The sequence below is a fragment of the Hydra vulgaris genome, chromosome 02, assembly GCF_038396675.1.
Source record: "Hydra vulgaris chromosome 02, alternate assembly HydraT2T_AEP".
Classification (NCBI taxonomy): Eukaryota; Metazoa; Cnidaria; class Hydrozoa; order Anthoathecata; family Hydridae; genus Hydra; species Hydra vulgaris.
The window spans coordinates 44,536,597-44,554,462 of NC_088921.1; the positions used below are offsets into that span (position 1 = coordinate 44,536,597).

Here is a 17,866-nt window from a genome sequence, read left to right on the forward strand (position 1 = left end):
TCTCTATGTAGTGTTAGTCCTAAAGAAATTAATGATATTGACAAGGTATACAGAAAATATTTTGTACACATGTACACCCTTATGTAACCCTTGGAGTTAGGTCGGCATTCGGCAACCCTTGGAGTTAGGTCGGCATTCGGCAATGCCGACCTAACTGCCGACCTAAAACTGTTTGAGGTTGGCAAAAAATTGCGGACCTCGTTTCGATGTTTTATGGTAAGACCTTTGTATCAAATTTTTTTTGCCGACCTTTAAAAGATTGAGGTTGACAAATTATTGCTGACCTCAATTTTCCTAATTCCGAGGGTTGCTTATGTGTATATATACATATAATAAAAAATTGAATATATATATATATATATATATATATATATATATATATATATATATATATATATATATATATATATATATATATATATATATATATAGGTATGTATGTATATGTGTGTGTGTATATATATATAAATATATGTATATATATATATGTATATATATATATATATATATATATATATATATATATATATATATATATATATATATATATATATATATATATATATATATATATATATGTAGAAAATCACTTAACAAAATTTTTTTATTTAACACTGTGTTCTTCAAATTTAATTTATTATTGCTCTGTTCTTTTAAGAACATTGATCACTCTATTTTGTAGAATACATTTTAAAATTTGTGTATATATATATACATACATATACATCCAGTCATTTCTTCACTAAGAAGGTTTTACCAGAAGGTGTTCTGCAATTGTTAAAAACAGTGTTTAGATGTTATTATGGATTTTTACATGCCAAATTTTGGTTTCTTGCTTTGATTATTATTAAGATTCAAATTTATGCATTGCAAATTAAAATGGTCAGTATTCTATAATTAAGATAAGTTAAAAAGTTCCCACATACATTTATTTGGAACACCAGAGCATTCAAAATCCTATTTTTTTAATAATTTGCAGTAAATAAGTCAAGAATTTGTATAAAGTTGATTGTCACTATATAAAACCTTGTTGCTATGCATAATAAGGTATCCATAGCAACCAAACTTAATAGCATAATAAAAAATGCATAGCTCGTATTAGTGCTCTTACCAAATTTAGTATATATGACACAAGTAGGTTAATGCTATGCCAAAATAGTTATCCATAGCAACCCAATAAAAAATCGGTACTTCATAAGAAGTGCAGACCTTGCACTGGTGCTCGTAGCAAACTTAGTATGTATAGCACACATAACAATTCTTCAACTACAAAAAGTAGGTTGTTGTTATGCAAAAATTAAGTATCCAAAGCAACTGAATAAAAAATAACATCTTAATAAGAGGTGCAGACCCTACACTGGTGCTCATGCCAATTTTAGTGTATATACCACGCATAAAAAATCTACAACTACAAAAAGTAGGTTGTTACTATACAAAAAAAATAGGTATCCATAGCAACTAAATAAAAAATAACACCTTCATATGAAGCTCAAACCTTATATTGGTACTCATGCCAAAAATAGTGAATGTAGCACTACTATTAAATTTGTTATTAATTTTGTCTCAAAATTGGCCATTCTGGCCCACTGTGCATTGATAAAAATCTTTTCTATTTTTTTAAAATTCTTTTGCTGCATCAATTTTTGGTTCTGTTGTATCAATGTATTCTGCTGCATTAAGTGTTCAGCCATAACATTGTATTCAGCCATATTTAAAATGTTCAGCCACAACAAAGTATTCAGCTGCATCAAAAGTGTTTAAAGAGGGGAAGAAATGATTGTAGAAAAAAGGAAATAGAGAAAAAAAAAGAAAAAAGAAACATATATTATAACATATGTTTCTTTTATTCCATATGGATTAAAGTTGTTAAAATGTTATAAAATACAATTAAGAACATGAACTTCAACTTTTTGTTGAAACATAATTTTAATTATTGTTGAAACATAATTTTAATTTTCTTGTAGAAATAAATATCATAAGTATATTGATAGAACCTTAATGAATTTAAAAATGAAATAAATATAAAATGTATACTTTATAAAAAATCTGAAATATTATATTTAGGCTTTTATTCGAAAGAAAAACTTAGCTGATTCTTTCTACTTGCATAAATTTCTTTCTGAATCACGGTATGTTGAAAAAGTAGTTTCTTTCTTTTGCACCTTGTGATATAAACACATGTGTATATGTGTGTATGTAAACACATGTTTATATGTGTGAATGTAAACACATGTATATATGTGTGAATGTAAAAAATTATGTTTAGTGATTATCAGTCATTTGTGAATGATATGGTTTCGATGATTAAAACGGATAAAAAAGGAAGTGATGTTGAAAGTGCTAAAGCATTGCAAGAGATGCATGATGAGCACAAGGTAATTGTTTAATTTTATTGTTATATATTTTTATGATAAAAATATTTTTTTGATAATATTTGGGACCTATTAAGTCTCCAGCAAGTTCTAAAAATAGTTATTATAATCTAATTTTAGAAACACTAGAACTTTAAATTTATTATTAAACTTGTGAAAAAAAATATTAAAAGTTAAAATATTCTTTTTACCACAAAAAAAAGTTTGTAGTTTTTAAATGAAATCCTTATAAATAAAACAGATTTAACATTTCTAATAGGCATATTAGGTGTAAGTTATACAATGAAGCATTTTTATTTACTAACTTATAACACATAATTTTCTTTATTTACTAACTTATAATTAGGAATGTTAATTTCTAGAAGTTTTCTGGGAAACTTGGCTCAAATTTTCTGAAAATTTTCAAAAATTTTTATTGCAATAAACTTTTATAAAATTGATTTTTTTGTTTCAAAAATATGTGTTTAATCATTGTAGTATTTGGGTATTCATTAAATATATCAGCCAAAAGTGTAAAATAGTAAAGATCCAAAAGCAAAAAATATAAATTTTTTAGTTAAGTTTTTATAATCAAGTTTATGAATTTAAAAAATTACAATGTAAAATATTCACAAAATACAAAAAATAAAATCTTTTAATAAATTTTATTGTGTATAATTTTTGTAGAGTGTTTTAAAGAAACAAAATATCACATAGGGAGATTTTTACATGTAAAGATTGCATATAAAAAATTTTTATATGCAATCTCAGTTTTAAAGTCTCAGCGAGGCGCTTACTTACCGATAAGGGCGGAATTTATGACCTCAAAATCAATAGCTCTGTATTTTTATTGCTTATCTCTGTTTTTAAATAGTTCATATTTAGCAAAAATGTTACTTTTTGCCTTCCATTAATAAAGTCATTGAATCAAGAAAAAAATTGTAACATACAATTTTACAATTTTTTCTTGATTCATTTTCAAACAAAGCTTGCTACAGCACTGAATGTCTATATACTAAGCAAATGACAGGATAAGACATAAGATAAAAATTTTTAAAAATTTTGCTTACAAATTATCGTAGTTGCTACTTACAGTTCTAGTAAAAAAACTCAACAAAATAACAAAAAAAAATATTTTTCGCAGAGAGTTTTCTAAAACGTTTGTAATCTGCTTCACAATATTTTACCATAAAATTGTCTATAGCAACTGCCTAAATTAGAGATAAAATTTTACCCATTAGTTACAAAATAACTAATATTTTTTTGAAAATTTTCAAAATTTCCAGGAAATTTCTTGAATTGAAAATTTCTGGGAAATTTTTATCCTTATTTATAACATATAACTTTCTTTATCTACTAACTTATAATGCATTATAACTCTCTTTATTCAAAAGTATAAAAACGATGTTACTCTTTTTGTTTTATATCTCAATTAAAGTTTTTGAAAATAACATTGCTGACCTTGAGGAGAACCTTTAATATCTTTTAAAACTATTGTACAGTCAATTTTTTTTAATTTACTGCTAGTAGGTTTTTCCTTATTTTTTCTTAAGTTCAGAAAAAGGTTAGTTATTTTATTAGAAATTGAACTTTGATATTGAATGGTTTATTTTTAAGTTCTAACTTTAAATCTTTTAAACATAATTTATAAAATATTTTTCTTTAAAACAATAAAATATCTTCCTTTAAAACAATTTATAAAATTTCTTTCATCAAACACAATATATAAAATAGCTTACTTTAAACACAATTTATAAAATATCTTTCTTTAAACACAATTTATAAAATATCTTCTTTTAAGACAATTTATAAAATATCTTTCTTTAAAACAATTTATAAAATATCTTTCTTTAAACACAATTTATAAAATATCTTCCTTTAAACATAATTTATAAAATATCTTTCCTTAAACACATGTTTATTGATGTATGTATGTATTTTATAATATGTAAGCATAATGTATAATATTATGCATATTAAATGCTAGTATATAAATAAATGTATAATATATAATCTATTATTCATTATCTCCAACTCCTGCTAATGTTATTATTTAGCCATGTCAAGGTTTTAAAAAACTCCATTATCACTCACTAATCTCAATATATAAAAAATTAAAATACCATTAAATTAAATTATATCTTATAACATCTCAGCTAATGATGTTGTAAATTTGACAACTTATAATAACTTTTAGTAATAATATGTTTAGTCTAATTTGAGGTTAAAGGTCTAGATCACCTATTTTTTTTTTAAACAGGGTTATATCGATGCTTCAGAAGATGGGTTTGAAAAAACAATTGCTCTTGGAAAAAAAATTATAGAAGATGAGCATTGTGGAAAGCCTGATGTTGAAAATGAGATTGCAATTTTACAAAAAGAGCGTCAAAAAGTCATTGAGTGTTGGGTAGAGAAAAAAAAAGAATATGACCAAGGACTAGATTTTCAACTCTTTATGAGAGATGCTGATCAAATGGAATCTATAATGGTTAAACAAGAAGTAATATTTCTTTTTAACAACATTTAAGTTATTGCAGGTCAAAAATGTTATTATTTTTAAACTTTAGTTTTTTACTTTATTATCACATTTCAATACTTCCTAATTGCTTTCAATACCAAAAGAATTTTTGATTATATTTATTAGAATTTCTTATGCTCAGAACCTGATAGCGATTCAGTAGATGGTGCAGACAAGTTGAAAAAGAAACAGGAAGAGTTTGAGAATGCATTGCAGACTCAAGAGGAAAAAATTGAGGTTTTAATTTGATTCAATGCATTTTGTATTATATGTGCTATAAATGTTAGAAATAAAAGTGATGTAATTCCTTCATTTTTTGTAAAGGCTATTATTGAGTTTGCAGATCGCTTAGCTTCTCAAAATCATTCTGCTATTCAAGAAATTAAAACAAAGCAAGAACATGTGAGTATCTTGTTTTTGTTGTTTTCTTTTATGCTTTATTTTATATAAATTTATAATTTTATTTAAATCTATAAATTTCTATTTTACTATTATGAATAAATTTTTTTATAGAATACATGAGTTTTTTTTATATAAAGGCTATACCCAGATACAACAGGCTATGGAAACGCATGAGTTTATTATGTTGTTTTATATTTAGATTATAAACAGGCGCAACAGATTATGGGAACTTGCAAGTTTACGTCGATCAAAACTTGGTGATTCATCACAGTTTTATCAGTTTGAACGAGAAGCAGAGGAGACTAAGATATGGTTACAAGAAAAACTGAAAGTAGCACAGGATGAATGTTTTCGTGTAAGTAAAGTATTTTTTTCAGGATTTTTCATAAATTTCAATTTTTAATGTTGCAAAATTTTTATTATATCTATATATTTTATCATATGTATAATTTAAAATCTATTAAAATTATTTCAAAAAATTTAAAGTAAACTATTTAATTGGTTTGTTCAGGATCCAATTAACTTGCAAGGCAAGATTCAAAAACAACATGCATTTTTGTTGGAACTCAATGCTAATAAATCTAGAATTGATAGTGTGAAAGAAAGAGGCCATGAACTGATTGATAGTGCTCACTATGCTAAAAATGAAATTTTAACATTAATCAATGAAGTTGAAATGGGATGGGAAGAAGTTAACCTAAAAGCTGAAGAAAAAAGTAAGTTTTTTAAAAAGAGTTAACATTGTGAACTTTAAATAACAAGGTTGCAAATTACAAATGTGAGTAGTGTTGTTTACCATTTGTAGAAAAAAATTAAATTAAAACGCCATTGAGTCAGTTTGTATTTAAGTTTTGTGATCAAGTTTTTTTAACATTTGAGAAACTACAATGATTAATTTAAAGGAACTTAGGTTATTAGCACACTTAATGCAGTTTCTCAGATTTTATTATTTACAGCAAAAACAACTTACTATTATAACAACAACAACAACAACAAAAAATACCACAGTAGTTTGATACCTGAACTATCCATCTAAAGTTTATAGTTAAGCTTTGTTCAAAAAGATTCACTCCACAACAACATTCTAAAATATATATTTTATCCAGTTTGGTATTTTTTTTGTATATTTGAGGTTTTATTAGGAAATTATTATGTTTGTTTGTTTTTTTTGCACATTTTTGTGCGATGATATTAAGTTCATGTTAAAGAGCATTCCTTAAAACCTTTATATACGTAAAAAAGTCAAAATTGTTCTAAAATAAACCTTTTTACATTAATAATATTTTTTTGGTTTTTTCACTTCCTTTTCTCTTAGTAGTTTTCTTAACTCTTTGTTGTCACACATCTCACTTTTTTGTTGTCACATGTCTCACTTTTTTGTTGTAACACGTCTCACTTCTTTGTTGTCACATGTCTCACTTTTTTGTTGTCTTGATTCTTTATCATTTTATAGCCCTCAGGATTCTTTGTTCCATTTCATATTTATCATAATTCTGAAATTATCATTTAATAAATTAAAATTGTTAATTGTTTCACCATTAAATATTTATTATGATTTTAGAAGGTTTGACCATTTAATAGTCACATCTTATTTAGAACTTTTATTATTAGAAAAATTCATTAGAAAAATGCCTTTTTGGGACTCTGCATTTCTGGTAATGTGTTATTATACAATGTATGTAGTTAATCAGGTTTTCATAAAACATCTTCATTGTTAAAAAATAATAGTTAATAAACACTTTGTTTTATTCTTTGTTAAAAAATAATAGTTAATAAACACTTTATTATTATTTGTATAACACAATGACTTTATGAAGCAAAATTGTTAAATTTATTCTAGCACAGCGACTTTCTGAAGCAAATTTGGAACAGCAATTTGTAAGAAGTATTGAAGATTTTGAAATGTGGTTAGGTGAAACAGAAATGCATTTGGAGTCTGATGACCTTGGAAAAGTAAGTTTTTACTTTAAGTTTTCAAGGGTTGTCTAAAGTTTTTCTTGCTTGTTCAGTTTTTCTTGCTTGTTCAGCTTTTCTTGCTTGTTCAGCTTTTTTTGTCTGTTTTTAACATTTTTAACTTTAATAATTATTTTCTTTTTATGAATGTAAAACTTTTTTTTTTTAGTCTTGTTTACAGTTTTTTTGTAAAAAATATTTCACAAAAGTTGTTTTATTAAACAAGTTAAGCAATCATTGTTGCTTGTAAATTTTTTGGAGGTCTTATTACTTAATGCATCAGTTTGTCTTCAGCAGATAAAAGTAGTAAAAAATTCCTAAAAATAAAAAAGGTACATTGCAGATTAAATATGAAAAGTTGTAACAAAGGGTACAACGTCGGTTAAATATGATTTATTTGTGGCTATGGTATTTTAATTACTTTAAAATTAAAACAAAAGGAATCTTTTTTGAAAAATATAAGTATTCCATTTAAATTTTTCAAAAAAGATTCCTTCTATTTTAAATTTTAAAATCTTTTTAAAAAAATGTAATAATACTTTAATTTTTACTTTGACCAATAATTTTTCCTTGATCTTTGAAGGTTACAAATATGTAATCAACTTTATGTTTACAAACATGTTGAAATTAATTTAAAAAAACAAAAACATGCAATTTATTGTATTTTAAGAATTAATATTCTTAAAATACAATAAATTGCATGTTTTTGTTTTTTTATTTAGTTGTTATTGAGCTCAAACTATTGAGATGACCACATTCATGCGCAAAGAAAAAATTTCATGAAAACTTTATTTTAATTTAGTAGCATACTTTTTTGTTGCAATAGATGTTTCTAAAGTTTTTGTTCTATTTGATGTTAGTAGATTTTTTGTTGTAAATTTTATTAATTAAATGTTAAGTTGTAATATTTTATTAATTAAATGTTGTAACATTTTTTAACTATTTTTTTTTTCATTCTCATTTTTTTTTTTTTTTTTTTTGAAAAATATCAAAATATTTTTATTTCACTGTTCGAAAATAATTTTTGTTATTTGACAGATATTTTGTTTTTTGAAAATAGTTTTTTGTTATTTGGGTGCAGGGTTTTAAAAAATAGAAGGGAAATTTAGAGCTTTTTAATTTTTACAATAACAAATTATATATTTTTTAAATTTTTTTTAGAACTTAGCAAGTGTAAAGAATCTACAGAAGAAATTAAATATGTTAGAGGCAGATGTTCTTTCTCACAAGGTAAAATATATCACTGAGAAATATTTTTCTTATAAATTATGCATGATAAAATATTTTTCTTGTTTAATAAAATGTTATTAAAAATAAAGCATTAAAAAGTATAAAAATAAAGCATCAAAAGTAAATATTAGAAAGAATTTGAGGCTTAAATATTTATTAAATTAAAAAAAATAGAAGAATGTAAATTTTCTTTTTCTTTTGCCTAAAGGAGCCACTTCAAGTAATAAAAGAGACAGCATCTCAATTCATAGCTAACAATCACTTTAATTCTGAAGCAATACTAATAAAACAAGCTTCAGTAGCTGATCGTTATAGCCGTATTGACATTCCTCTTCATAAACGTAAGACAGATTTAGAAAATTCTAGAAAATATCATCAGCTCCTACATGATATAGAAGATGAAGAAAGTTGGATTAAAGAAAAGGAACCAATTGTTTCTTCATTGCACACCGGTGAAAATTTAAAATGTATAAATAAATAGTAACAAGTGATAAGGTAACAAATTGGCAATTAAGTATCAAGTTTATTTTTTTATGTGTGGTTAGGCTGTGATAAGAAACTAATAATAATAAATAAGAATGATAATAAACTTTAACAATTACAAACAAAAAATGTACACTTGGTCTAGAGGGAGTAAATATTATTAGTATGAGGCAGAAGGTAATGTTTTTAACTCCAGGACTAGGGCAATATTTTAACCCCAATATGAGAATGTATCTATGCTAACACCAGGACTAGGAATATATTATAATCCACTATACAGGGATGAGTTTTTAATTGTCATTCCTCTTAAAATGTTATCAAAAGTTTAAAGTAACATAAAATATTATATGTATAGAACTTTTATTTTTTAGGAAAAGATTTGATAGGTGCTCAAAATCTCTTGAAAAAACATCAAGCTTTAGTGGTATTTTTATATTAAAGTTTTTAAAATTTATTTACACCTATAAAACTAGATATTATGTTAGTTATGTTCCTAAGTAATATTAAATATTGTTTTACATTAAAACCAGATGTATTTAATAACATTTGGCTTTAACAGGATGGCCACAGCTTCTCTAAAATCTTTTAAATTCCTCTTTTTTCAAAAACCTTCTCAAAGTTGAAAATGTGATCAAATTTTTTATTTTTATTTTTTATTTTTTTATTTCTTGATAGTAGTATAATGTTAAAAATATTCTTGATCTGCGAAATTGGTTAACACCTAAAAGGGCATTGGGTTGAAAGAATCAATTTAGCATATCCATATCATTTAATATAAAAAATGGTATTGACCCATGTCCAAAATTTGGGTGTTAAACCTGTAAAAAATAAAAAAATCCTCTATTTTTATTCAAAATTTTGTAGTTTTGCGAAAAAAAATCTTCTAAATTAGATGCAAAATCTCTAATATCCTCTTTTTTCTTATGAAAATTTTATGTGGCCACCCTGTTTAGTGTGTATATGATAACATCTGGCTAAATGACAAAGTATTTTCAATTGAGTATTTTCACCTTTAAAGTTATTTGCTTAAAACATTTGAAATAAATTTAAAAACTTTATACAAGCAATTAAGATTTTATCAGGTTTGGTTCAAAATAAAGTTTTCAAAGGAAATAGTTTTCTTTAACATTTTTCTTGATCTTATATTTGTAGTAAATGTTTAAATAAGTATTGTCCTTAAGGCCTCGCTACCAGATATATTATAATAAATAATAAGTCTATCTATAAATATAAAATAGTTCTTTCTTTTTTTAATTTAGACTAGTTTAAAAAAACAATTTAAATAAAAATCTTTTTAAATAGGCAGAAATATCTCTTCATGAAAAAGATATTGCAGAAGTTTGCTTAACGGGGAATAATTTGGTTAAAGAAGGTTAGACTTTTATTTTATAATCATTTATGTTGATTTTTTTAAATTGCTGTTAAGTAAAGGAACCAGAAACTTAATATAATTTTAGCAAATACTATATATGTATGTGTGTGTATATGCTTATATATATATATATATATATATATATATATATATATATATATATATATATATATATATATATATATATATATATATATATATATATATATTTATATATATATATATAAATCACAGTAGGAGCAGGTGAGGCTCTATAGCCACAGAGCAGGCAACTTATCTAGGAAAGGAAAATCTCTGGTAAAAAACTCCAATTTAATTGTGGGTATATGTAGGAGGAGTACATAATCTTGGTTATAATCTTGGTAATCTTGGGAACAAAATTTTTTAGTTTCCCCTAATACTGTAAAACAACCAAAGACAGGCAGTTCTAATTAGATACTGAGTTGTTTAATTTATTTTTACAATTTTTTAGCTGTTGAGGTTTGATAGACATTTGTAATGGTTTTAACTAATAATTTGCTGCAAGTCTTGCTAAGTATTATAATTATGTTGTTTTGATACATGTAATAGTTGCGTTGTTGTGTTACATGTTACAGTTATGTTATTGTGTTACATGTTATAGTTGCGTTGTTACATGATATTGTTATGTTGTTGTGTTACATGTTATAGTTTTCGTTGTTACATGATATTGTTATGTTGTTGTGTTACATGTTATAGTTTTCGTTGTTACATGATATTGTTATGTTGTTGTGTTACATTTTATAATTGTGTTACATGTTGTCGTTGTGTTACATGTTACAGTTATGTTGTTGTAATGCATATCATAGTTATGCTGTGTTAAGTGTTTTAGTTATGTTGTTGTGACAAGATACTGTTTTAATTGAGAATAAATTAACTTTTTTGATTAGTTTTTTACTATTTTAGTAATAAATATTGTGACTGTTTCAAATTGTTGGGTTTTTTTTTAATCTTTATTTTCTTAACTTTGTTTTCTTAATTTTCCTGGTAGGAAATAAGCTTTATAGCAATTTTTAAGCGATATTTTTTTCTCACATTATATATTTGATCTAAGATATTGAAGGTAATAGTTCAACTTAAAACATTTTAGTCATGTCACTATCTAGGTATCACAGCTTTGTTGCTATCAATATTACTATGATATATCATTAGCTACATATTGCACCAATGTAGCTAGCTACAACATAACAACAAGTTTGTTGCTAGTTCATGACTTCATATGGTAGCTTTGAAATTAACAATATTATTACGATATATTGATAGCTACAGATTGTAGTTATGTAGTTAACTACAACATAACAACAAATCTAAAGCTAGTTGATGGCTACATATCGTAGCTCATTAGTTATGTTGTTATGATATATTAATAGTTACATATTGTAGCTTCGTCATTAGCCACTACATAATGACAGTTCTATAGCGACTATATGACTATAACCACCATTTGCGTTAAAATTTTTTAATTAGCACTTTTAAAACAAAAACTTGGTAACTACAAATTGTAGCTTTTAAGCTTGCTAAAACATAGCTATAAATTTATAGGTTGTCAACATTGATTACTAAAAAGCGATATGATCTTTTTAGCTAGCACTGATATTATTGTGCTAACTAAAACATAACAACAAGTTTTATCTGCTTGATAGCCACATATTGTAGCTTTGTAGTTTGGTGGTTTTAGATAAAACTACCAAAATAATAAAAATTAAAAAAATGATACAATCACAAGCAAAAAGCAATAAAAGTTTGAAAAAAAGTTAGAAATCTGGTGTTAATTTTTAATATTGCATGATGTGTACAATTGGTTTACAAACCAGTTTGCAATTAAAGTAAGTATATAAGATAATAACATGTAATAATAATATTGTAGTATAATATATAAATATAAATGAGTAATAAACAAAGCCAACCTCTAGCTTTTCTAGCTGACCACTAGCTTTTCTAGCTAGCAATCCTCATGGCCAAATTGCTGTCTTTATCATTACAAATATTACTAAATTTTGTAAATAAATTATGTTAAATTTTTGTGTTCTAGTTCTTTATCGTTGTTTTGTTAATTGTTTAAATTATTTCTTTTTTTAGTTCTTGATTGTTTTGTAAATTATTTGATTATTCAGCTTTTTGTTTTTTAGTACTTAATTGATGTTCTGTGAATTTTTCTATTATTTAGTTGTTTTTTTTTTAGTTCTTAGTTGCTGTTCTGTTGATAATCTAGTCTGTTATTTTTAGTTCTTATTGTTTTGTTAACTATTTAGATAGCCCTGTTGTTTTTTTAAATTTTTAAATTTCAGTTCTCAATTGCAGTTCTATTAATCATTCTATTTTTTAGGTCACTATGCTCGCGAGGATATCAAAACAAACATCGAATACTTAAGTAATTTGTGGAATGATTTGAAGGTTTTCATTTTTTTAGTTATAAATAGTTTTAATTAATTGTTAATTAAAAGATTACTAACTGATCTAGTAAAAATTATTCTTAAATATTTACTAATTGATTTTTAAATGATTTTTATTAATAATAAATAGTGGTCAGTTTATGTAAAGTAAAGTTATGCTTAATAAACTCATCAATATGCTTTATAAAATATTTGAAACTTTTTTTTTATACAACTGTGCTTGTATCTGCAGACAAAAAAAAAGCAACAAATATTTGCATCAAAAGGCTAAAGCAAAATAAAAGCCTTGTGTGACATGAAATAATAATATGCAAGCAACCCATACACGATAAAAATGAAAAAAGCTCATGCAAATTAGAGAAAGCCATGTGTGCTAAGTTCAAATAAGCCAAAATCCTAATTGCAGAGTTTCAACTTCATGAATTACAGCATGTTTATATTTAGTAAAATATGTAAAGTGCAAAGATATGAAAAGGTGTTTATTTAGAAACAATAAATGTATAATTGAGATTTAAATCTGTTATATAAAGCTAGTAGTAATGCTAAGTTCTGTGTGTGTTTAAATAAATATATATATCAGTCTTCTCTGTTTAGCCAGCGCTTCCTCACTCAAATCTTTTTGCACTCACAAACAACCCCGCTAAAACATTAACAAGCACATAATAAAGCACTTGTCAAATAAAAATAAAAAATTTTAAAATTGTATATATGTATATAAATTTGCCGATATTTGAATTCACTTCTGCTGTTAACCAAATAAAGACATAAGAATAAGAGTTTATTTTATCGCTGGAGTTAAAAACTGCTGGTTTACTGTTAACCAGCCTATAGCTTTTTGCAGGGTTTAACAGAGAGAAGTGAATACTGCTGCTGATCTTCAAGATCTTTTTTCATATATCAAATTAATATTGTTAAACTGTTATATTACAATTAATAATTTTAAAATATAAAAATGAATGGAATGAATTTTAAACTTATCAATGACAATTACCAATCATTTGAAAATGCTATGGTGGCAGTAACCAACAGGCGGGTACCCAGGTACTCGGTTACCTGTTAACAGCCTCATTAATTATATAAGTTTTATTTTATAGTTCTAAAAAAATTTTAGAAATTTAATTTTTATTTTGTGTAAAAATTGACCTGGTCTGTGTGTAAGCGTTTTTTTTTAATATATATTACAGGTCTTGTTAAGGAGCGTCATGCAGCTTGCATTTTGCCTGCGAAAAGGTGATTTGCCTACGCGTTCAGCAGTTTTGCGCTACGCAAAAACTTTTTATCTTTTAGAATATTTAAATTATCTTTTGATGTCATTAACGTGACGTTTATTCAGAAGAAATAAAGTTGTAAGTAAAAGCATTTAACCGCAATTGTAAACTAATAGAACTTTTGTTAAAGAAACAGTTTGTTTAATAATTTTTTTGTTGTTTTTAGAAATTAGTTAAAAAAAATAAAGTGTTTTTGAAGTTTTATCTTTAAGGAATTAAATATATAAGTTCCTTTTAAATATAAAAATTATTTTTTGTCATAATAGTTTATAAAAATGCACAATTTATTTTGATGTAAATATTAATAAGATATTTTGTTTATTGTTAATTCAATAACGTAAAGTTTTAATGACGTTCGTTTAATTTACGAAAATAAATTATGATCACGAATATGTTATCGGTAACTGATAAAAAATTAAAAAAAACTCCTTATTGTTTAAAAACATTATTAAAAAGAGTTCACAAAATAAGTAAGAAAAAATTTATTTACAGCTAATAAAATAACCAAAAGCCAACTGTAAAGTTATAAGAAAATAAACATATTATTCTACGTTTTATGAAAAAAATATTTTTTTCAAAATAAAATTTAGTTCATATTTGAAAAAAATGATAAAAATGATTTTTCAAATAAGAACTAAGATTTTATTTGTAACTTTTGTTATAGTGAGAAGAAAAACTTTCTGTATGATTTTTAACGCATTAATAAAATAACTTTAATTACAATGCGGTACTTGAAAAGATGCAAGTGACGCAATATAACTTCTAACAATACAAAATATATTTGCTGAGTTAAGTTGCTTAGAAATGCGTTATGCATTTTCCTTACGCAGCGAAATCTCGTAACAAGGCCTGTAAGTATATATATTTTTTAATACAATGAGTGACATATGGAAGACTTTTCAATTAGAATCGAAGTGATCTACGTATGAGAGAGTTGTTGGATGCTATTGAAACTCATCAATACATTGCTGACGCTGATGATGCTGAATCTTGGATTATAGAGAAAGAGCCACTCGCTAGTAACTCTGAATATGGGAAAGATGAAGATACAGCTCAGGTAAATTTAGAAATTGTGACTAACAAAAATTTTTTTACAATATAACTGTTTATATTGCAAAAAGATTTACAATATAACTGTTTATATTGCAAAAAAATTTTAACTATGTTTGTAATGTTTTAGTTTTTCAGCAATAAAATCTATGAAAATTTTTTTTCTCAATTTACAAAATTATATTTTACAAAATTACAAAGAGATCCCAAGTTGTGTAATCTTAAATAAACTTTAGAAAATAAGTTTAAGGTTATTTAAATTTACTAAAATAAATTATTTTGTTAACAAAATACTTCATCATTTATAATGCCATATTGTTTTTGCAAGGAAATTTCCAGCTTGTAGATATATATATATTTTTTATCTTGTCTGATTTATTAAACATTGACATGAATAAAAATTGTTGTAAAAATTAAAATTAAATATTTTTATTAAAATTTTTTATTTAAACATTTTTTTTTTAAACTTTAACTAAAAATTCAGCAAATTAGATGAAATCAACATAATTAATGATATTCCTCAAATATCTATTATTAATATTGTTGTTTACTGAAACTAATTATAAATAAATACATTATTTCTATAGATAAAAAAAAAAAGTCAATGCAATAAATAGAACAGAATTATAATAATGTTCACTTTGTTTAAATAAAAACTGTTATGGTACAGATTATATAATGTAACCAACATCCTCATGAAGAAGAACACAAATAAAATTAGCTTACATACTGTACTCTCCTACACAAAAAGAAGAATGTTATGTATATATATATCAGGGGTGTACCTTCATGGTTGTCCGGTGGCACGGGACAACTTATTTTCTTGAAGGGCGGCTGAAATTAAAAAAAAAAGCCTGGCAGTAGCCTGTCAGGACGATTAGACAGTTTGTTACTTACAAAAGAGTGTTTATTAATAAAACCATATTATGAACTATGAAGATTTTATTTCTCATGATTATTTAAAAAAAACCTTTAAAAAGCATTTAAAGTAGTATACACTTTGTTTAATAATGAAAACACTATTGTGAGTTATAATTTTACTAAATGTAATAAAAAGAAGCTGACACGCAATTTAATATTTTAAATTTTGACTGTACTGTTTTTTTAAATGTTGTTGTTGCTAGGGTTAGGACTATTGTAATTGTGATGAAAATAATAACAGTAACAATAATTATTGTTATTGTATTAACTTAATTTAGAAACAATAACAATACTTGTGGTTTACAACTATTGTAATTCTGTAATACAATAACAATAAATATTGTATTGCAATTCATCTTTATAAAACAATAACAATATCTGGAGAAAAAAAATGTATTGTAATGACCCACTACAATAACAATAAATATTGTATTGTAATTCATCTTTATAAAACAATAGCAATATCTGAAAAAAAAAAGTATTGTAATGACCCACTACAATAACAATAAATATTGTATTGTAATTCGTCTTTGTAATACAATAACAATATATTGTTATTGTAATAAAAGACATTAACATTTTTATTTAAGAAGAATTATTATGTTTAACTGTTTGTGTTACTAAAGTTAATTTTCATATATATTTTAAGTTCTTTTGCAGCATTAAAATCAAGAGGAAAAAATAAAAGGGCTGAATAAAATAATTTATGAATGTTATTTTTCATAATAGTAAGGCTATCATCAGACAGGCAATATTTTGCGGCCATTTAGAGCTTAGAAATACATAACAAGATAGGTGATGCGAAATCTAAGTATGTAAAAAAAAAAAATTTGCAATATATTGCAAATCCGTAAATAAAAAATAGCAAAAATAATAGCAAGTGCGTCAGAGATGAATATAAATACGTTAAAATACGTTAGCTTTTCTACTTTAATGTAAAGTAATACATTACAATAGTTATTGTATTTGTTTTCATCAAAACAATACATGAGTTATTGTAATTCTATTTCATTAAAACAATACAATACAATAGTTTTCGAATTTTATTGTATTGTTAGAAAAAAAACAGTACAATACTTATTATAATTGTTTTTCATCACAGTAATACAATACCAAAATAAATTTTTTTTATTGTTTCTGTAATATTACAATACAATATTATTGTATTGTAATGTGTAATTGTATTTAGTTTTTACAATTACAATTACAATAGTCCTAACCCTAGTTGTTGCATTTTGAAGCACATTTCTTCTCAATTTAAAATGAGTTTTAAAATTACATTTTTTTTTTTCAATTCAAAAATCATGTAAATGGGCAGTTAAATCATTAATAACACATATTATCTTTTGTTTTTCATTAGTAAAATAAATTTTTATTTTAACTTTGTCCAACAAAGTTAGTAATAAAAAGTAATATAAACCATTATTAGGATGGACGTAATGATGCTTGTGAAAATTCTTTTTTTCTAAAAAAAGGTTTAGTATAATAAATTACAAAACAACATAATGTTTTAAACATTCAACAAAATTAAATTTGATTAAAGAAGAGAATAATAGAATATTTTATTTTTATAAAAAATGTTTTTGTGGTTTTCACCTTATTTTGCTCCACATTATGAAACCTTTGTTAAGATTGAGAAAAAGAAACAACACAAAACAGATATCGACTACGACAAAAATGGCAATCTTTAAAAGTTGTATTTCAAGTTACCGATATCTCCTTACCAATATCTCTTTGTAACTAAAGTTACTTAACAATATTTTTTAACAGCTTATAACATTTCAACTTTTTTTTTAATAATTAATTTACTTTTAATTAAGCTATTTCTTATTAGTCATATTTTAGTAGTCAGACATTAAAGTTTTTTTTCTTCAGTATTTTCACCCAAGAAAAAATACCCCAAAAAA

General features: G+C 24.4%; 1 protein-coding gene across 1 annotated transcript in view; it reads left to right on the top strand.

The window, feature by feature from the left end:
* The window catches only part of LOC100205922 (spectrin alpha chain, non-erythrocytic 1), a 121,795-nt gene that overhangs the window by 28,509 nt on the left and 75,420 nt on the right, over positions 1-17,866 (top strand). The window contains exons 9-22 of the mRNA XM_065791061.1: positions 2,065-2,129; positions 2,267-2,375; positions 4,612-4,851; positions 4,996-5,106; positions 5,194-5,271; positions 5,471-5,626; positions 5,783-5,987; positions 7,112-7,224; positions 8,386-8,454; positions 8,663-8,906; positions 9,309-9,361; positions 10,240-10,309; positions 12,654-12,721; positions 14,896-15,045. Coding sequence (XP_065647133.1) covers positions 2,065-2,129; positions 2,267-2,375; positions 4,612-4,851; positions 4,996-5,106; positions 5,194-5,271; positions 5,471-5,626; positions 5,783-5,987; positions 7,112-7,224; positions 8,386-8,454; positions 8,663-8,906; positions 9,309-9,361; positions 10,240-10,309; positions 12,654-12,721; positions 14,896-15,045 — 1,731 coding nt within the window. The remainder of the gene's footprint in view (positions 1-2,064; positions 2,130-2,266; positions 2,376-4,611; positions 4,852-4,995; positions 5,107-5,193; positions 5,272-5,470; positions 5,627-5,782; positions 5,988-7,111; positions 7,225-8,385; positions 8,455-8,662; positions 8,907-9,308; positions 9,362-10,239; positions 10,310-12,653; positions 12,722-14,895; positions 15,046-17,866) is intronic.